The sequence below is a fragment of the Watersipora subatra genome, chromosome 7, assembly GCF_963576615.1.
Source record: "Watersipora subatra chromosome 7, tzWatSuba1.1, whole genome shotgun sequence".
Taxonomy (NCBI): Eukaryota; Metazoa; Bryozoa; class Gymnolaemata; order Cheilostomatida; family Watersiporidae; genus Watersipora; species Watersipora subatra.
The window spans coordinates 34443226-34465473 of record NC_088714.1 but is presented as its reverse complement, the minus strand read 5'-3'; the positions used below and the strand labels follow the sequence as shown (position 1 = coordinate 34465473).

Genomic DNA, 22248 nt, shown 5'->3' with positions numbered 1-22248 from the left:
TGTTGCTAAAGACTCGTTCGCCCTACATCGCCATATGTTGGAGTTGTTCTCTCGGCAACTATCGTCGACTATGGGCACCGCAAACCAATGGCATCGCCGAAGCAACACGAATACTTCGAGAAACATTTCAGTCGTCAAACTTTACCAATAGTTAGCCGATCATCCGCGCCAGCATTTGCGATACGCACCACTTCGGCGATGATGATTGTTTGTTTCAGATTGCTTGATATATATAAATATTGTCTTTTGTAATAGTTGCTGCGGGACTCGTATTACATTTGGTCACGAGAAAATAAAGGGGCTGTTCCTTTCAATAGTCCCGGAAGCTTTCATGGCCACATTATACAATAAGAATACTATGTCAAGGCCTACTCACTGATGTAAACGCAGATTGGTTTGCGATAGTCTGAACTTTGTTCCCACCAGTGATCACCAAAGTATTTTGGGAGTAACGCTGAACAATGGTGTGTATACCCTTGTATGAAACCGTACCTGTATCCACAATGGTGTGTGTACCCTTGGATGATCACTGTACCCGTATCCACAATGGTGTGTGTACCCTTGGATGATCACTGTACCTGTATCCACAATGGTGTGTGTACCCTTGGATGATCACTGTACCCGTATCCACAATGGTGTGTGTACCCTTGGATGATCACTGTACCCGTATCCACAATGGTGTGTGTACCCTTGTATGACAACCATACCCGTATCTGTACCCATAGCTAAGCAGAAATCATACTTTCAGGAATTGCTCCCATAGTAAACTTCAAGCTCTCCACCTGTATGCCCAACCTTTCAAGTAGTAACTAATTCCATTAAATACTATTTTAAACTGGTCAATGTCAATCTTATTGTCATGAATAATACTGTACATCTGAACATCTGTACATCTGTACAATGAATAGTACTGTACACCTTGTACATATTTATGACAACATTCACATATGGCCTTTTAAGTTTTCCCACTGTTTTCATAAGTCGATCGAACTAATTTTATATGTTCTAATTGTGTAATCGCTGTATCGGAAAATGATTTAAAAGCTGTACAAAGCATCAGCTGTCAACCGGCTTTCAAGTAGTGTGCATATATACAAATTCACTTATTGCAAACATTGCTGTCACTGTGTAAATATGAAATACTCCATCGCATTAACTAACTACTTTAGACATACTGAGTCAAGTAAATCACCTAGTTAGCTGTGATGTCTACCGGCAAGCAATTTTCCCTAGTGATGCTTCTCGGTTTCTACTATAGAACAAGTATGTTTGTGGTTTACTTACTATAAATCAAATGACGGATAACTAAAGAATACCTCACCCTAATATTGGTCATTCTCAAGTTTTGACTTTTGAGTTTCTAGTTTAAGATACAGACAAAAACTAAACCCAGCTTTGTTATTGATCCAGATATTAAGGTTTGATCCAACTATTAAAGTTTGATCCAACTATTAAAGTTTGATCCAGATATTAAGGTTTGATCCAGATATTAAGGTTTGATTCAGATATTAAGGTGTGATCCAGATATTATGGTTTGATCCAGATATTAAGATTTGATCCAGATATTAAGGTTTGATCCAGATATTAAAGTTTGATCCTGGTATTAAGGTTTGATCCAGATATTAAGCTTTGATCAAGATATCAAGCTTTGATCCAGATATTAAGGTTTAATTCAGATATTAAGGTTTGATCCTGATATTAAGGTTTCAGTGGTTAAGAAGAATGGAAAAATATGGAACACCTTTCCACTTTTATTTATGTCTGCTTTCAACATCTGCCTCTTTTTTACACCTTCCTCGTTTATGGTGTTTTATCTTTTTTTTTTAGCTAAGCTTACAATGTTTCAGGTACACACATTTTTAAGGACAGTAGCTCACAACTGAAAGAGTTTAAAAACAGAAAATCAAAGGAAAAAATACAATATTTGTTAGGAATTGTTCAACACAGTAGGAGTTATAAGAATTAGGTACTGCGGGAATTATTATACATGTATTTTGCTAGAATGATTTAATATGCTGCAATGCGTTTGAGTCAGCTATGTCATTTTTGTTTACAGGCTGCTGCTACCTGTTGTATTTTCACAAATACTTGTATGTATCAATACACTGAAATAATTGTACAAAAATAGTAAAAGATATCCCACTTACATTACAGTATATACATGTAGTAAAACCTCTGGTACTTTAGTGGAGATACTAATATAGTATACTAATATAGTACACATTACAATATTATATACATGTATTAGTACCCTGGCGGGTACTAATACATGTATATATTACAGTATATATTAGTATCTTGGCGGGTACTAATATATATTGTGCTAGAGAGCTGTGAGAGATTGTCAAGTTCGCTGATAAAGCGGAAGAACAAACATGTGCATAATTACAATGAAATACGGAAAAGGGAGAGAGCGGTGGGGGTGTTACAATGTCAGTCTACCAAGCTGAATAGTATGAGCTCTGATCCTTGTCTACATTATGTCATTCAGACTAGCTTGTCCTACTGTGATGGCTTACTGATGTGACCAAATACTAGCATTTGCTTAAATATAAAATAGCCTAGTCAAAGCAAACAGCTATACTAGGGGAAATCATGTTTGAAAGAAGAGCTCGGCGGCAATAAAGATTGTCTCAGCTGCTACCACGATGGATGCGAACTAAAAAGATGGGAGACTATTAGGCGAAAGAATTTGCTATTTGCTGTAATTTTATAGCTCATTATACAAGTATAGTAAGAGAAATGACTTGTCTACCATCACAACGCTAACAATACCAGCAGAAACATTGTTTATAACAAGCCATGAGGAGAGTCTACGGGTAGCGATTAATGACCTAACATCGCATCTTTGGGTACCTTCAGTGAGTGCATTTGTTTCATGAAAATACAGCAGAATACTTTTTGTGGAAGTGTTTGCATTTATGTACATATCCAGTATAAGGCTTAAATTTTAGAAATCAAATAATAATAAAGTTATAAAATAGCAATTGTAGTTCATGCTGGATTATAAACCACGACCACGAATTTTACTTTTTTGTGCTGTCTGACTGCCTAGACGTAGAGAAGTTTATTCTTAGTACATATAAATAAGAGCAGAGACGAATCACTCATGTCTTACCTTGTTTTTAGACTGAAATATGTACAAAGGAAGAAATAAGCCTTAAACCATAACTGTCACGAACAACTTTTTTCGTATTTTATTTACTTGGTAAATCAGCCACGCTGATTCCGATTTTGTACTCAAATTAAAGATTGGTCCACTAACCCTCAAATTTATTTAGGCTTTTTTAAAGCATTTCACTATCCGTTTCGAAAACAACACAATCGGCATTACAAGCTCCGCCCATAAATATGTGACGAAACCTAGCTTTTTCAGGAACGGAAGTTAGGAATGTTTAGTCCGATTTAGAATAATAGAGATGGGTGTCTTAAAACTCATTATTATCTAAATCCAGCCTGTAAAATAATCTCAGTCTTTTATGAAAGGTATATAAACTATGTAAAATTGCTCGTATCTTGTTACATGATGTTTAAATAGGCTGAACGCCGAGAAAAGTGAGCTCAAAAGGTGCAGTTTTATCACAAGCTAGCGTTGTTATCGCCCTTTTTTAAGTATGCAATGTTAAATAGCTTATCTACCTTTCAGAAACGACTGAGATTATTTTTAAGGCTGAATTTAGATATTAATGGATTTTAAAACACCCATCTCTATTATTCTAAATCGGTCTAAACATCCCTACGTAACTTCTGTTCCTAAAAAGCTAGGTTACGTCACGTATTTATGGGCGGAGCTTGTGCTGATCGTGTTGTTTTCGAGACCGAAATTAAAACGCTGTTAAAAAGCTTTCATTACTCTGAAAGTTAGTGGACTAATCTTTATTTTGAGTACAAAATCGGAATCAGCGTGTCTGTTTTACCTAGTAAATACGGTAAAAGTTGTATGTGACAGTTATGGTTTAAGCCATCCACGTAACAAATAGATAAATATCTCCTCAATATAATATTTACAACTGTTACAGTCGTGGTCTAGAGCCCCTGACCTACTAACAACATTTAGAGGTTTAATTCCCAAAAAGCCCACTGGTGATGATAGGAATGACATCCAGCCTTAAACTGCTCTCTACAGCTGGGCATGTTACCTGTCGTTGAGGTTCCCTTGTCACTGGACTCAGGCATGTTCAGACAAGATCACAGAGACATTGTTTATACAATAATGCTTTTAAAACCCACACAGCTTCTGCTTGCAGTAAGCATACATCATACTTAATCTCTGAGGATTGCTTACATACACATCCAGATTCCTGACGCATTATGTGCACTTACGCGCTTGCTCATGTACACGGTGCAGGAACATGTGTGTGCACTAGCGTGCTCACAAAGATTATTTACATGTTTTCCTCAATCTTCTTTTTTTGAAGTTTTTCACAAATTGAATAATTAAACAAACACAGCTAGGAAGGCAGTAGTAGTAATAGTAGTAGTAATAGTAGTAGTAGTAGTAGTAGTAGTAGTAGGAGTAGTAATAGTAGTAGTCGTAGTAGTAGTAATAGTAGTAGTAGTAGTAGTAGTAGTAGTAGTAGTAGGAGTAGTAATAGTAGTAGTCGTAGTAATAGTAGTAGGAGTAGTAGTATTAGTAATCGTAATAGTAATGGTAGTAGTAGTAGTAGTAGTAGTAGTAGTAGTAGTAGTAGTAGTAGTAGTAGTAGCAGTATGAGTAGTAGCAGTAGTAATAGTAGTAGTATAGCAGTAGTGGTAGTAGTAGTAATAGTAATAGTAATAGTCGTAGTAGTAGCAGCAGTAGTACTAGTAGTATAGTAGTAGTAATCAGATAGGTCACGAATGCTGCCTGGAATGTCTCCTCACTTTAGGCAGCGACGAGACATTCTATAAAAAACTGTAGTTGTATCTCATCATATCTAAACTCTGGTGACTTATTTAGTCCTTACTGTGTGCATCACGAGCAACTTCTTCTTCTTAGCAGCCGGTATATGAATACTTCTTTCATATATAGAAAAACTTTGCAATATAATTTAAAGTAAACGGTTTTAAATTTAAGTTCAGTGATCAGTTTTTCAAAGCTAAAGTGTGACAACTGTTTGATAATACACGGCATCTCATTCATATATTAATCCTATTGAGAGCCTGCATACGTAGATCTTGAAAAAATCTAATGGTTCCATATCACCTCACATTTTTTCATCCCATTTATATTTTTGGCTTCAACAAGTTGATATTAAAATTAAACTTTCACTAGACAGTCCTCTAGCTTAAGAGAGCGACAACAAAAAGCTTATGTCCAAAAGTTAACTTTTCCTGGGAGCTGCAGCATCAATCAACCATCAGTGTATACCAGTGCTGGGCACGGGTAATAAAACTCGTTGAACTCGCAGGTTTATCTTCTCTCGAGTCTTGGGTAATAGAGATTTTGACTATTTCGATTTTGCGGGTTCGGGTTTTGGTACACGGGTCCGTCGAGTAGAGTGGACCAAAACTCGGTTTATTGCGCCTTGCGCTCTAAGCACTGTTTGATAACTCACCTGTTAACCCTGGCCTCTTCGTCAATGCTCCTAAATAATTCGGAAAAATCTGTCCAATGATTCGAAGTTTTTCAACTTTTATGATATAGATCTGAACGTGCTCACAATACAATGATACATGTATTTGGTAAAACACTTGTAAAAAAGTCTGGTAACTCACAACAAATGTCAACAAACGGTAGTTTACCATTATTTGGGCTAAAACTATAAAAGTTTGTACGATTTAAAAAAAAACTCGTAAAAACATTTACAATAGCATCATGTCTATTGAGCACAAGTTCATCATTATTTTATGACTCAAGTATACTGGAAAATTATAATTAGTATTATAAAATTCTTTATTTGCATCACAATCACTTGTGACCTACCAAAAAATGAGTCGTGTTGATTTTTTGGCGATATTGTTCAAATAAAATTTGTTAACAAAACAAAGGAAGTAGGTAAATATACTTGAAAACTGTTAGAAATGGAAGTGAAATTTCTGGTCTAATATCTAGTGCAAAAATTAATTTGATTGATTTAGCTGTTACTTCAAAACGGCTTTTGTAAACAAAGCCATGTGAATGCTGGAATTCTGGCCGATAGAGATTCTGACACACCTTACACCATGCCTGAAACCTGACAGTTGGGGTTCAAACTTCAAAGGGTTGAGGCTGCGAGCACGAATATTGGTCGTTAGAAAATAGTAAAAAACAATAAACAAATTGAATAGAATTATAATTGTGTTGTAAATTTTAGAATATGTCTGATGGTTGGTAATTTTAAACATAAAACCTGTATCAACAAACCCGATACCCGAAAAACTCGTTGGCCAAGAAGTACGCGTGCTCAGCTCTAGTATATACTGTATCACATTTCTGTTTTGTCTTCGTAAGATACGCTCCCACTAATATATGTGTTGCTTACCTAAATATACTGTTACAATACAGTTAGTAGCTGATGTTTTACTAGCTAATGTATTTGTAGAAAACTCCATACTCTGCTAATCCAGTTTAACATAAGAAATGCAGCTTTAACAGTTTCAGTAAATGAATAACTATACTGTTGCTATACTGTTAAAACTCAATAAATATCCACTATTGATATCAATATATTAAAGGGTGTTGTTAAGAAATGCTGCCCAAGTACAAACTCAGCAAGTGCTGCTTAAAATATTTCTTAATCAGATAAAAGTGATAGTGTTCATGAACGTAGCTTAGAATGTGGGAAGTTTCCCACCGTGAGAAGAAAGACTTACTGTCCTCGAGCGTCTATGGCCTTAATGATGCTCTTTTGGTCATACGTTGGCCCCAGTTGATGCCGAAGTTGGCGGACTCTACATCTTCCAATGTTGGCAGTCTTTGTTGCCGAAAATATATTTTACCTATGTGAGGAAGAGAAGAAGGTAAAATGCTATCTTAAGCAGCTGATATTCTGGTTTTCAAGCTTGCAAAGGTAAGTACTAAGCAGTTTATAGCCACATTCTGATGTAGGAACATTTAAACATCTCAACTTTTTTGGAGTAGATTATGTCATTCAATATGAGAATTCAGACAACCGAACGGGCAAAAAGATGCCCACTGGAAGCTGGCAATTTCTCAGCAGAGATCGAGGTCAATGGAGAAGTGTGGTTCATCGGAGGTCATCTTCGAATACGGAGAACAGCTAACAACAATAATAATAAGAATTGAAAAAAAATTATGATATTGGCTGGTAGTCAGCCAGGTACTTCATTATTGTTAAACGGTGTTTGAAAGTAACTTCCAAGAAATGCTTTATCCACGATCAATGTATCTTTCTGACACTGCAAGATAAGACTAATGAGCCGACCCTGCTTATTTGGACTTTGTCCGTTGGAATTCTAATGTACATTAGTCATCAGGCTCTCTTGTCCAATTGAAGACGCTGGCTCCTCGGATATAATAGGCTTTCTTTACACACAATCACATGCCACAGTTCATGCTGTATAGTTCTTTGTTCAGAGCTGGTTAGTGGATCTATCATCAACTACTCGCGGGCTCAGTGAGAATATCGATATTGTTGGGACTGGTGATCCCTACACATAACTATCACCGATGACAACTTTTTAAACACTACGGAGTTGACAACGGCCGATGTAACACACAAGGTAGGTTACTTTTACTTACTCTGATACTCCTACATCAACTAGAAAGGTATTATTGATGGTCTGTAACTAGCTAGATGAAGTCTTCCTCATGGCTGTAAGTAAGCTTTTAGGACTTTTGAGTGAGGCTGAGAATGTACAGTCGAATGTTTCCACTGCTGACACAGTACTGATGGGGGGCTGATGGCTAGATTTGTATTACCAGTTATAAAAATACCTGTATACTGTGTTTTCAGAAATTGTGAGACCGAACCATATTTCAGGAGACTTTAGCTGTCTTAACTCTGCTAGAAATGACTGCAAACTTTATAACAATAAATGCAGAATTTTTAGCAAAGAATAGAAAACCAGTTTCCAGTGTGTGGCAGCCACAGCTAATCTTACGGAATCAAAGTACCTATGCAAATAACATTAAAAAAGAACTAAACTTTTTGTAGTCATGTCTGTTAGGTTTTTATTACTTCATTTTAATTCTGTGATAGTTCTATAGCGCAAATTGAACATTTCTTGGAAACGACTGGTGACTCAAAAAAAGAACAGTAAGTGTTGTCAGTTTGCTTCCAGATCTATTGTCCTGTCCATTTGTTTAATGGTAACCTTGACATCAGCTTTTAGCATCCATACTTTCACATAATCTTTCACTGAGAAAGTCTGGCCTCAAGCCTGTTTTCCATATCGATCGTGGAGACCCTGGTGGTAATCTTGCGCAGCAAAAAACTTGCGAAGCTAGGCGGCTTCAGTTCACATACACCAGCATTGCTAATAATTGCATAAAAATGTTCGCTTTCCATGCCGTTTCGAAAATGCTGACCTACACCTGTTCAGTACATTTTGGGAAGGTTTTGCCTGTGGCTCTTCACGAAATTTGAACAGCGCTAAACTCTTGTGTTGACTGACGGCAACTACCGGCGGTCCTCGGCGCCGGTAGTTGCCGTATTTCACATTTCACCGCTGATAGCCTGTGGTGCTGTTGCCCGTGCTTGCGGCGTATATGGGAACCAGGCTTTATAAAGATGGATAACCAGATATCACTTATCTGATGCTAGTATAATCTTGCTAGCAATTTTGTGAGTTAGAAATAATGTACGTAGCAAAGAATGCAAGTAAGCATAATTAACCCCATTGACAAACTGCTGCTGGGAGATTACATAACACTCAACACACAGTGATGACAACATATTTTACCAATAACAAGATTTGGGATGAGACACTGATAAGATAACTTGATGACACTAATTCTATCGCCCCTATTATAAAAAAAAAATGAAAGATATTTGGTTTAATTTGCTAGAATATGGAGCTATTTATACATCTAAGGAGTTATACATTTTAGTATATTTCTAAAATGTATAGCCTCTCTACAATTTATACATCATGTCGTGCTATTCAATATTTGGTAATTGAAAGATTGAACATAGCCTCAGCATGTTATCCAAAATTGAAGGAGGTAGTCTTATGGCATCTGCTAGCGATGTTTGTACAAAAGGATATGACAGCATCCAAACATGAAATGCACAATTAAACCACTTGTGCTTTCATATCCCATATGTAATTAATCTCAAGGTATAAAATAAATGTTCATCTCAAGACTCTCATGAAAGCGATTGAATGTCAAAAGGGATTATCAAGGGTATTTATTGAAAGTTTGCAAACTGTGACCTTGAAACTTATTATAAGGTCAGTGCATGGCTGGTTACTTACACTGCAGCTTTTTCACAGTTGCTAGTCGCTCCACTTGAGAATTTATATGCAATTGTAAATCACTATGTTTCCATGGTGCGCAGTACTGCGAAGCAGCCCCCTCCGAAGTCGAGGGGATTGTACGTTTCCATGCTGCGCAGTGGTTTTCAGCAAATTAGCCAGAGAAGAGAAATTGTATAAATCGAATCACCTGATGGAGAAATAGAATCGATCACGGATACCGAACGTCATAAACGGTCTTTTTTGATTCTGTCGTCATTATACTTTTATTTACAATACACATTCCCAAGGTTTTACAAACCTTAACACACTTTTTACAAAGTAGGCTAATATATTTTTAATAAGTATTATTAAGTAATATACTATTTAAACGTTAATTTAGGACTTGCCACCTATTTTTCAAAAAGTGTTGGCATCGATAACAAAGTCCAGGAAAGTAATCACCTCATCATCCTCGTGAATGCAGATCATAATTAAATTTAGGTGAAAGAAAATCGGAAGAATAGAAAAAACAAGATTAGCGGAATAACTTTTGTACTAGTTTATGGCCCTCGAAGAATCTGTCTCCACGGCATGAGAGCTATGCGCAGTCGCTGTTTCCTTGCTGCGAATTTGCACTGGCTTCGCACTGATCAGTGCGCAGTGATTTCAGTGCGAAGACGCCGTTTCCATGATTCGGAGATAGCGCAACTCCGAAGCACTGCGCATCATGGAAACATTGTAATTGACAACTAATCAAGTAATCGATGCTTGGCATGAGGTTGTTGTTTCCAACACCCCCCCCCCGCAAGGGTAATCACGTTTGGTAGATGGAGTAATGATAATACTTATCAATGGTGGGTATAGTTGATCCCGTACATATAGTATACATAGGTACATATAGTTACAATTAATACCTAAATAGTAGCTCTGAGTAGTCATCAGATAATGCTAAGAACATAGACTTGAACAGTCAGCAGTGCAGGACAGGAAGAGCGGCTGAAGATCAAATTGATAGCAGTGAGTAGTTGATGGTCTCGGCTACTAGTGAACATCCGTGGGTTACTATAAGTGTTAGTATAATTGGTACTAGTGACAGCGTATAGCAGGTGTAAATATGTCCTTTGTAGTCGTGTATTTGCATAGCTGAGTGATGGACAGCTGTAGCGGTAATGAAGGCTCGAAACAATTGAATTCTTTGAAGATTTTTAGTGTTTTATTTGAAACAAAATGATGAAATGACCAAGTTTATTTTTACGATGCCCAATTTCTACACATGGCTGTCAGAGCGTAGTCAGTAAGAAACATTTATGATGGCTCAGTTTTTATTTCTTTACAACTGCATGAATGAGTAGTAATGAGGTGAGCAACTTTTTAACCTCTGCTCACCATCGTCATTTTAACCTCTGCTCACCATCGCCATTTTAACCTCTGCTCACCATCGTCATTTTAACCTCTGCTCACCATCGTCATTTTAACCTCTGCTCACCATCGCCATTTTAACCTCTGCTCACCATCGTCATTTTAACCTCTGCTCACCATCGTCATTTTAACCTCTGCTCACCATCGTCATTTTAACCTCTGCTCACCATCGTCATTTTAACCTCTGCTCACCATCGTCATTTTAACCTCTGCTCACCATCGCCATTTTAACCTCTGCTCACCATCGTCATTTTAACCCCTGCTCACCATCGCCATTTTAACCTCTGCTCACCATCGTCCTTTTAACCTCTGCTCACCATCGTCATTTTAACCTCTGCTCACCATCGTCATTTTAACCTCTGCTCACCATCGCCATTTTAACCTCTGCTCACCATCGTCATTTTAACCTCTGCTCACCATCGCCATTTTAACCTCTGCTCACCATCGTCATTTTAACCTCTGCTCACCATCGTCATTTTAACCTCTGCTCCCCATCGTCATTTTAACCTCTGCTCACCATCGCCATTTTAACCTCTGCTCACCATCGCCATTTTGCGCTTGTATACTTTCCTTGATAAGAGCTTTAAATAGGGCTACGAATTTACTAACTTCCTTCTTCCGTTAGAATGAGATAACCACCTTTCCAGCCATTCGGAGTTGTACTATAGATCTTAACTCGATTCGCGATGTACCCCTCAAAACAAAACTTGTTAAATTAAACTCGCTTTCAGGTCAAGGTCAGTTTTCAACTCATGCTTAGTAAACTTGCATGCATGCACTAAGCCAGGATGCCTGATCACAATTTTATTTTTGCGTTAATTATCGCTGCGCTCTATATTACAAGATATCAACAGAATTTACCGCTTAGAATACAGGTCCCAGTTCAGTCGTTTCTAGTAAGCAACTTTTTGTGTCGAAGTGTGCTGAAACTTTTTACTTCCACAGGAGAGAGTTGAACAGAGCATTATCGATTCAGATCCATCAGCTGTGAGCCATTACCGTTTCTATGGTTCAAAGTGGAAGCAACTCCAAACCCATTTGAAGCGTGGAAACGCAGTGAATAGTAGACAGGAATTTAAAACATATATACATGTAGATTCGTGTGCCAGTGTGTACAAGCATTTATAGGAGGCATAAGTAAGAATGCTAGCCTCTTCATACCTGGCATGCTTTTAATGCGAGCACTAGGTCTACACACGCATGTGTATGAATAAACGCATAACTATAAGTATTACACGAGTACAAGAGTGTTCATGGCTGTCTGTATACATTTATTTATATATGAAGTTTTATGCTTACAGTAGTGTCTACCTGTGTATATATACACACCTCAAGTGCTCTTGAATCATAACTTTCACATGCAACTTTTATCGTTTCTTCTAGGAAAATCAGACGCGCTTCCAGTTTTGTACTCAAAATAAAGATTGGTCCACTAACTTTCAAAGTCATGAAGGCTTTTTTAAAGCGTTTCAATATCCGTCTCGAAAACAACACAAGCAGCACAACAAGCTCCGCCCATAAACATGTGACGTAGCCTAGCTTTTTTAGGAACGGAAGTTAGGGATGTTTAGTCTGATTTAGAATGGTAGAGATGAGTGTCTTAAAACCCATTATTATCTAAATTCAGCCTTCAAAATAATCTCAGTCTTTTATGAAATGTAGATAACAACTATTTAGAATTGCTCGTAGCTTATTACAGGATGTTTAATAGGCTGAGCGCCAAGAAAAATGAGCTCAAAAAGCGTGATTTTATCACAAGCTGCCGTTGTTATCGCCCTTTTTTGAGCTTGTTTGTAAATATGCTATAATATAATAAATGTTAAATAGCTTATTTACCTTTCAGAAAATACTGAGATTATTTTGAAGGCTGAAGTTAGAAAATAATGGGTTTTAAGACATCCATCTCTACCATTCTAAATCGGACTAAACATCCCTAACTTGCGTTCCTAAAAAGCTAGGCTACGTCACATATTTATTGGCGGAGCTTGTTGTGCTGATGATGTTGCTTTCGAGACCGATATTACAACGTTGTAAAAAAGCCTTCATTACTTTGAAAGTTAGTGGACCAAATTTTTATTTTGAGTACAAAATCGGAATCAGCGTGTCCTATTTACCTACTAAATATGATAAAATTTGTACGTGACATTTATGGTTTGAAGACTATAAAAATCAGACTGTCTTAGCATCTTTCCACACAAATGTATGGACTACTTTCTGTCTACTAATGAATACTTCCTGCTTGTACAAGTAACTGAGTATCGTCTGTATGCACAGATGTGTATGTCACTGTATGAAAAGAGTAGCCTGTACCATAGTACACGCTGAGTAAAAATTTTAACTTTCACTCTACAAAATCTACAAACACTACCAACCTGAAATCCTTAAATTCACTGCAAAAAGCTCGAGGTAGAATTTTCCAATGTCAATTAAACATGCCAGAACCTTCTCATTTCAACTAAAATCTTGAGAACGCCAACTGAGTCATAAAACTTTGCTTTTCCCAAATGGATGTTTGAAGGGGCTGCTGGCTGTCATTCTAGTGGCCCATGCAGTGCCAATTGGTATACTGTCAGCTACAATACTGGCAAAAGCATTACTAGTAGAAACATTAGTTTACTATTTGGGTTAGTTAAAGGGTACTAGTAGAGATGGTTGGTGTACTGTCAGCTGCTAGAGGGGTCAGAGGTGTATTAGTAGAGATGGTTGGTGTACTGTCAGCTGCTAGAGGGGTCAGAGGTATAATAGTAGAGATGGTTGGTATACTGTCAGCTGTTAGAGGGAGTCAGAGGTGTAATAGTAGAAATCGTTGGTATACTGTCAGCTGTTAGAGGGGTCAGAGGTGTAATAGTAGAGAGGGTTGGTGTACCGTCAGCCGCTAGAGGGGGTCAGGGCGTATTAGTAGAGATCCTTGGTATACTGTCAGCTGCTAGAGGGGTCAGAGGTATAATAGTAGAGATGGTTGGTGTACTGTCAGCTGCTAGAGGGGTCAGAGGTATAATAGTAGAGATGGTTGGTGTACTGTCAGCTGCTAGAGGGGGTCAGAGGTGTAATAGTAGAGATGGTTGGTGTACTGTCAACTGCTAGAGGTGTCAGAGGTGTATTAGTAGAGATGGCTAGATAGCCTACTACCATGTGTCCAAAAATGTATGAAGAAAGTTTTAAAATCCTGCATTTATAAAATTCCTCTTACATTTAGCTGGCTTTTCAAATAATAATAAAAAGATGAAGTTCTTAGGTCTGCTGAATATCCTTGAATTTCTAGGCAGCCTGGTTATACAGGAGAGAGCGTTCTCACTAGATATCTTCAACCTTATATAGTAGATGGCTCTGCAATGTAAATAATCTGTTCTGAAAACGTTTACGTTACAGGGATTATACATTATATGAGCAGTAAAATAAATGTAAATGGCCTGATCTATTTCAAGATCTTCCCAAACTCATACTTCCGCCCTTCAAAAAACTAAACTCACCTTGTTAAATTAATTAATCTACAGTAACTGCGCTTTGATTGGTTTGTATCAACAACTTTGCTTTTCTTATTACTTACATACACTTGGTTTATGGTTCATTATTATGGTAATTTTAGATTAAGTTATGGAGAGCGCACACCTTTAATATCGATTTAAATCAGTTTTTTTACTGTTTTAGTCTACAGCAAGGTCTATGCTGCGAAAAAGGAAAAAATATTGTATGTCTTAAATAAAGTAAAGAATTATAATTAAAAGAATTATATATACTCCAGTCACAGGGTATAGCCTATGTCATATATACTCCAGCCACAGGGTATATGTCATTTTCTCTCAAAAGTACAGCAAGAGAGAAACAATACTTTCAACTAGTGAGACTTGCAGTTCAAATTGAATTTGAGAACCTGCACTGACTTGCCGGTTTACATTAAACGAAATGTTTACAATGTTACAATATAGGGTCTTCACCTCTATTGGCTCTTTAGGCAGGTAGCGAAGCAATGAACTTAGCCTTGAGAAGTCATTTCGTAAGTTTAAAGGTTGCATGCACATAAACACCTTGTCATACCTCACTGGTGTTCAAATATTGAAATCTTGTAGTTGAGTATGAGTTCACAGAAGCAGACAAAAATATGGAGTAGTGAAATATGACTTGACATGACATGCTTTGGATGACAATGCTTTAACAGAATATGGCTTGCTGGAATACGGCTTATTAGAATTTGGCTTGAAACAAAATTGGATTAACAGACTATGACTGGGCAGAACATGACTTAGTAAAACAAATGGCGCAGTTAGCTAACAGAGGCATTGCAGTTAGCTAACAGAGGCATCGCTGCCATGGTTTTATTAGAAATGCAGCAGTGCTTGACCCTTCCTTGTCAATCAATGACTTTTGTCTCTTTTGTAGAAAATAAATAAAAGCTAGCTTTGGTGATTTGGGGAATGTAAACAGCCATCCCTTTAAAATGGTAGTAATGGTACACACAACTTTTAGTGAACTCTAATGATAAAATTGTGATAGCAGCTGGCTTAACTACTTCATTTGGATCTAGTTTAAACAAAGGTATACATTGTTAAACAGACATTCCATGAAGCCTAAGACTATTATAGTCATAAATATCATGGCTTAGATTAAAGGCTATAGCGAGTATGCTAAGGCTAAACTAACCAAAAGTTGGAGACCAAATTTTTTAACTGAATCGGATAAAGGAATGGTATAAGAGTCTGGTGAGATGACCTCTTCCTACTGCAGCTATTAGCTAGATCTAAAGTTACACCCGTCCATCCGTACAACAATGGGTGATTCGGGATATATTCCCAAAGCACCAGTTTAGTGGTTGTTTACGGTTGTTAAAGCTGGGATTCCCTCAAGAGTCGCCAAATACATAAGTATGTCAGCAAAGACTTCTTGTCAAACATAGGACAGATGTAGAGTAGCTTTGTCTCTCTTCATCTAATCTCGCTGTTCTTGCTGTATATAGCAAGAGCAGATGCTGCCAGCCCTCTAGTTTGGATATAACAGCGTTGCTGTACAGCAAAGCCTCTCGTTTTATTGTTTGTTAAGTGTTTCGAGTTTTATATTCCTGTCAGTATTTTTTGGCTGTTTTAGTACTTTGCTGATTGGCCCTAACAGTGAGGGCTCTTCGAGCACTGGATAGCTCTCTTGCAAATTGGAGAGGCGTAGATGCTTGCGTGTAGTTCTGTAATACGTGAGGGTAGACATTCCTAGTAGTTCTCTAATTAGTTGTGGCAGAACTAATATTTCTAACACCGTTCTGTTTGCAAGTTGAAAACTAAAGGTAGGGCCACACGAGACAAAATTCTCACGAAATCGGCGAAATTTGGATGAAACGATTCGTACGAATTGACATTTGGACGAATTCGTCCATCGTTGGTTGCGCACGATGAACGAATCCTGAATTGGACGAAACGTCAGAAATTCCTACGAATCATTGTTTGATTGGTCGGTTGAAAAGGTTAGTTGAATGTTGAAGGTCGTTTTCTTTTGCGCATGTTTGGTCAGATCTAAAGATAACGATTTGCGAGTTTCTAGCCCGCAGTTCCTAACTCGGTTTGAAAACTGCGTACTGTGTTGGCGATTATATGTAACCAGTAGTACCATGGCCGTAATGGATTTATTTAATAGAAATATAACTGTTTTGTAGCTAGACTAATATTTGCTGAAAAGTCAGGTTCCAATATGTATTTTATAGAAATATAACTGTTTTGTAGCTAGGCTAATAATTGCTGAAGTCAGGTTCAAATTTGTATTGTAATTAGAAGAAAAAGTAAAACGGTTTTGTGAGCAAGCCAAAACTTGCTGTAGTCATACAAAATAACCGTTTTGCAATGTAGTACATACGTAATAGTTCGTAATAATATTATCAATGTACAAGCTCTATTCAAAAGCATACTAAAAACCATTTACAACAACAGCCTACTACAACTACTCAGTGCAACTAGCATTAGCAGTTTTTATAGTTGCGTAGAAACGACCTTATTAATGCGCAGTTATATTGTAGGCGCCGAAATTAATTTACGTGTACATTCCGCAACCGATTTTAGGAATTAGGAATTGCGACTAGAAACTCACAAATCGTCATCTTTTTTAGATCTGACCCGCGTGTTTGTACTGAAGCAAATGATTGAAACGGAATCGGCTTCAATTTATCACCGCGTTATGATTGGCTAGTTGAAAGTTAGTTTCGTACAAATCCATGGTGGGGAAACTCCGTGTGGCAGGTCAGAAATTTCATACGAATGGAATTTCCCAGATTAGTTGAAATTACACGATACGTGTGGCCCGGCCTTAATACTTCCGACATTTGTAGACTTCTGATCGATCAGGAGATATGTCGGGTCTTCAGTCCATCAGCTAAACTAGTTTCAACTCAACTGATTTTAGAAGCTTCTATTGAAAGTCTTCTTGATGACTTTATTGGGAGCGTAACGTTTGGAGTACTTTTTTGGCACTGCCATTCAGCATTTAGGAGTTTTAGTTCCATGCGTTTGCAGTGTAATATATGTGCTGTAAAACTGCAATATTGCTGAGCGGAAATGGCTTAGTGGAATATGGCTCACCAATTATGGCCCAGCGATATATGGTTTAGCAAAATATGGCTTAGTAGAGTATGGCTTAGCAGAGTATAGCTTAGCAGAATATGTCTTATCAGAATACGTCTTAGCAGAACAAGACTAGGCAGAATATGGCTTATCAGAATACGTCTTAGCAGAACAAGACTAGACGGAATATGGCTTATCAGAATACGTCTTAGCAGAGTAAGGTTTGGCAAAATTTGGCTTTGCAAAATATGGTTACCAGAATATTGCTTAGCAGATTCTCATTCGGTAAAATATAGCTTATCAGAATATGGCTTTACAGAATGTCTTGGCAGAACATGCCTTAGACATATGGGTTCAACTGGAATAAAACTTAGTGGCAAATGGCTGAACATAGCACGAAAAGAGTTTTTACATAATCCTAGTCCGAGTTCTGTTAGTTACTTATGATAGGGCAGGTAATGTTACAAATAACTATTCATTGAAGCAGTAATGTTTGTTGCGTTTGTACTTCATGCGCTACTTCATAGGACAACATTTCTTAAAACTGGTCAATTACTCTTATATAAATGTCCTTCACGCTTTTCATGTTCTTCATTGCTGTCATGGGAATAGTTAAATAAAAACTGTTAGCAGACTTAGCAATATAATCCCTAAGGCCGATTTTGGATTCTTTACAAAATATTAATCACTGAGTGCGAATATGCGATCAGATCAGCATCTGGTCAAACCTACGCATATCTGTATATTTTTAGTAATCTTTGATTCACGGATGATCCATGGAAGAATCTCTTGAATTTTTTTTTAGCGTGCCAACAATTAGCATAGCCTAGAAGTATGAATAGTTTACTGAGACATTAGGCCAAAATTCTCAAAGAAGCACCACGAGTCGAGTCGCCGCCAATGCGACCCCTACCACTCTGTTTTCATGTATCCTGTTTAATTGTAAAAGCTGCTGTAATTTTGCTATCATTGTAACATCAGGGTAAATAGAACTTAAATGTCACACGCATACTTCGGAAGCATGCCCCTTATAACTGTGTACTGCAAAAAGAACAAAACACTGAGTCAACAGAAAAGAGCGCTAAAATCAATATAGTCAAATAAAGCAGCTAATATAATATCTAGCCTCGCACTTTATTAACTCAAAATGAATAGCAATATTGACCAAAGGAAAGTAAAGTGAGTCGTATGAAAGCATTAGTAGCTAAATACCGTAGGTGGAATATGATGGAAGGGCCAGCTATATCAATATTCCTACCAGGATTGAGTTACTGGCTGATTGTAAGCTAACAACTCGTTCACAACTAGGACCATGTACTAGAACTAAGACTATGTAATAGAACTAAGACAATGTAATAGAACTAAGACTATGTAGTTACAAGTCAATTTCTGCATGGCTGTGTTTCATACGTTGTTTCATGGATTGCTCAGGGATGCCCAAACTAGATTTTGGTTGATCCACAAAATTTGTAAAATTTTAGTTGGAGCACACAATATGAATGACAGGAGTTGTCTATATACAATAATACAATAATTGTATGACACTCTACCTATACAATAATTGTATAGGTAGTGTTTGCATTATAACTATTTTATTACTAGTTATTAGTATTGTTATTATTATTATTATTAAATGATTACCAGTTACGCTAGAAGAAGTAGAACTACTACTAGTACTAGTCTGTACCGATTTATTAATAGAAGTATACATGTAACTACTACTTGTGAAGTTTAACAAGAGACAGAGTTTTGAGACAAACTCACTACCCCATGTAGAGCAATATTGTGGTGCGGGACGGTGTTCTATATACAGTACATTACTTGTAGCATCGCTGAAAGGGAAAGCAGTCAAAGACATCTAGAGATTGACATGAAGCATTGTGGCTTCTGGCAAACTCTGCGAAAGACGGTCATCAGTCTCTACATCTTGCTGACGAGCATCAATCAAAATTCAGCACATCCATCTTCTAAAGTTGTCAACCCACATCCTTTTAAATACATCCTAAATAATGAGGCGTTATGTGAGAAACGGCCGGACACACTTATATGGATACACACAGCCCCAAGCCACATCAGACACAGAATGTTTTTGAGGGACACATGGGCAAACCCATCTCACTTTAGAAAGCGTAAGGTCACTCTAGTTTTTTTTCTCGGACTGAGTTTAGATGATGCAATACAGGACATGATAGAGTACGAAAGCGAGACCTACCATGACATAGTTCAAGAATCATTCGTGGATAGTTATAGAAACCTTACATACAAAGCTATGGCCGGATGCAGATGGATGTCAACGTTTTGTCAAACGGCCAAACTAGTTTTAAAGGCTGACGATGACATGGTTGTAGATGTATATCTGCTGTTTAGACACATAGAAAGTCTGCAAGCAAAAGGGAGGGTTCTTTCCAACACTATACTCTGCGATGTATGGTACGGCCGGTACCCGGAGCGCGTCTCTGGCAAGTGGAACGTATCCATGGCTGAGTTTTCAGAAAAAGTATATCCTCCATACTGTCCAGGTCTTGGCATAGTCATGACAGGTGATATAGTGGGTAAACTATTTTATGAGTCTCTCTTCGAACCATATTTTTGGGTTGATGATGTATATTTTACTGGGCTACTAGCGCGGACCATAAATGCAACCTTTGAGCAGTTGTCATCAACGGTTCATTTTGGATCTTCTCGCATGGTGAGAGAGCAGACCATTTTTAAAAACCAATACCAGTGGATATTTTATCACATACACGAACGACCCATAGCAAGAATGATGTGGAATATGATTTACCAAAGAGAAATATTTCGCCTTAACCAAGGGTTATCTCCCTCAGCTTAGTTGAGTTATTTCATATCAGAAATAAGTCTGTGTGTTTCTGACACTCTGTAGACTGCTGTTTTCCAGACAACCCTTTACATGTTCACAATAGTAATTGTTTATTACTGACTGGTGCCAAAGGATCACTCGATTATGAGTTCTGATGTTGGTTATGTTAATATAGTGTTTAAATTTTGGGAAAATCACTTTGTATTTTTGCATCAAGTTAGTTACATACATGTACACACATAATATTATATATGTACTCAACTCTAAACCGCCAGCTGTTTCATCCTCATTTACACTCATCTGTGAAGTGTAGAATGAAATGGGAAACAAACCTTAGCAATATATGTATATGTGTATACATATCAGTATATATATATATATATATATATATATATATATATATATATACAACTATCAATATAATTATATAAATCTCAAAGTCCGTCGTTCAGTGTGTCCAGCTATAGCTATTAAAATCTTGGAACGAAAAATTCGGTTTGAGCTGGATTTGATCTCACCACTTCCCAATTCACCAGGTGATAACCTAACCAATTAAGCTATGTGAGATGCAATAATCCATTAGGCGATATGAGTAGTTATGCCGGTTAAAATACGCATAGCACTCTGCGTTACACAACGTCACTAAAGCTTGCTGTCACGGCTCTTATTAGTAAGCTTAGCAATTACACTGATAGTAGTTTATTCAAACTAGTCATTGGCAATGTGCCAGGCTAATGACAAATGGCAGGCAGCTACATTACCTGCCACTGTTAATAAGTTGTTTTTAATTCCTGTGCAATGCCAGGCAGTCGTCTAGTATACATTTACAGGAAAACACGATTAACTCTCCCACGGATAGCTCGAACACATTGTTAACTCGAACAGATTTGTTTGGTCCGTTCCCATGCAATGATAAATTGCTTTAGATAACTCAAACTCAGCATCATTAACTCGAACAGTTTTTTGCCCAATGGCTACCGTCACGGTTGTTGTCACTTTAGAATATCACTTTAATCCAAGCCATAGAGATAAACATCAACTTGTAGTAGTCCTTAGGCGTCATTATTACCACCATCAGCAAAATATTTTCGTTAACAAATTTTCTGATGTTTTGGAAAAGATCTAACTTTACCAGACATCTGCTTTGCGATGGCCTCTCGAAAGAAAGGGAAAACGTACAGAAACCTTTGGATAAACTTGAAAAGTAAAATCAGCAAAATTGATCTTGGTTAAAACGCTCAAAAGAAAAAGATGTTTTTTTAGCGTTTTAACAGCGATCAAGTTATGCCAATTTTAATCTGAAAACGTCCTGGCAGGCACATCACTTAAAACAACAAACAAATCTCAAGCGATAGAAAACTATCTATACTTTCTGATAAAAAATTTTAAAACTACGTGAAAGGCCCTTTAACTTACAACAAGCAATCTATGTTTTTGATTTATATATAGTTTGTATGTGTACATGTACCTACTGATAAATACATGCACTGGTAACTGTGCTCTGATAACTTGAACGCTCTGATAACTCGAACACTTTCGCTCGGTCCCGTGAAGTTTGAGTTATCTATGTTTGACTGTATATACGCATGTTATATATGTATATATATATATATATATTTAAAAACATATTTATAACATATATATATGTTTATACATATTTGAATATATACACATATGTATATAAACATATACATAAGTTTTTTATACATATATAACATGCATATATATATGTACATAGTTATAAATATATATCGCTAAGGTTTGTTTCCAGTGTATATATATATGTATATATATATATATACACTATATACTATATATATGTATAAAAAAACTTATGTATATGTTTACATATGGGTAGGTATGCAGGTTAATTTCATGCTTGGTAAAAGCGTAAAATCAGAGCAAAGTGTTCAATGATAAAATCAGAACAAGTTCAAATCAGTCAAACAGACTATAACTTTAAATAAAACACTTTATTACTAATAGTTTCATGATTGCTCTCAGCAATCAAAAAACTATTAGTAATGAAGTGTTTTATCACACGCGCAACCACATGCACACACGAATACATGCATACACACGCGTACACACATACAAACACGTACACACATACACACCCCGCAACACACACACACCACTCGAGCACCTATA

At 37.1% G+C, this 22248-nt stretch overlaps 1 protein-coding gene across 1 annotated transcript; it reads left to right on the top strand.

Annotated features, from left to right (window-relative positions):
• Positions 1–7503: 7503 nt before the first annotated feature.
• Positions 7504–20285, top strand: LOC137401043 (beta-1,3-galactosyltransferase 1-like). The gene is made up of 2 exons (XM_068087385.1): positions 7504–7644; positions 19104–20285. The coding sequence occupies exon 2, from the start codon at positions 19147–19149 to the stop codon at positions 20107–20109; it is 963 nt and encodes a 320-aa protein (XP_067943486.1). The 5' UTR covers positions 7504–7644; positions 19104–19146; the 3' UTR covers positions 20110–20285.
• The last annotated feature ends 1963 nt before the right edge of the window (positions 20286–22248 follow it).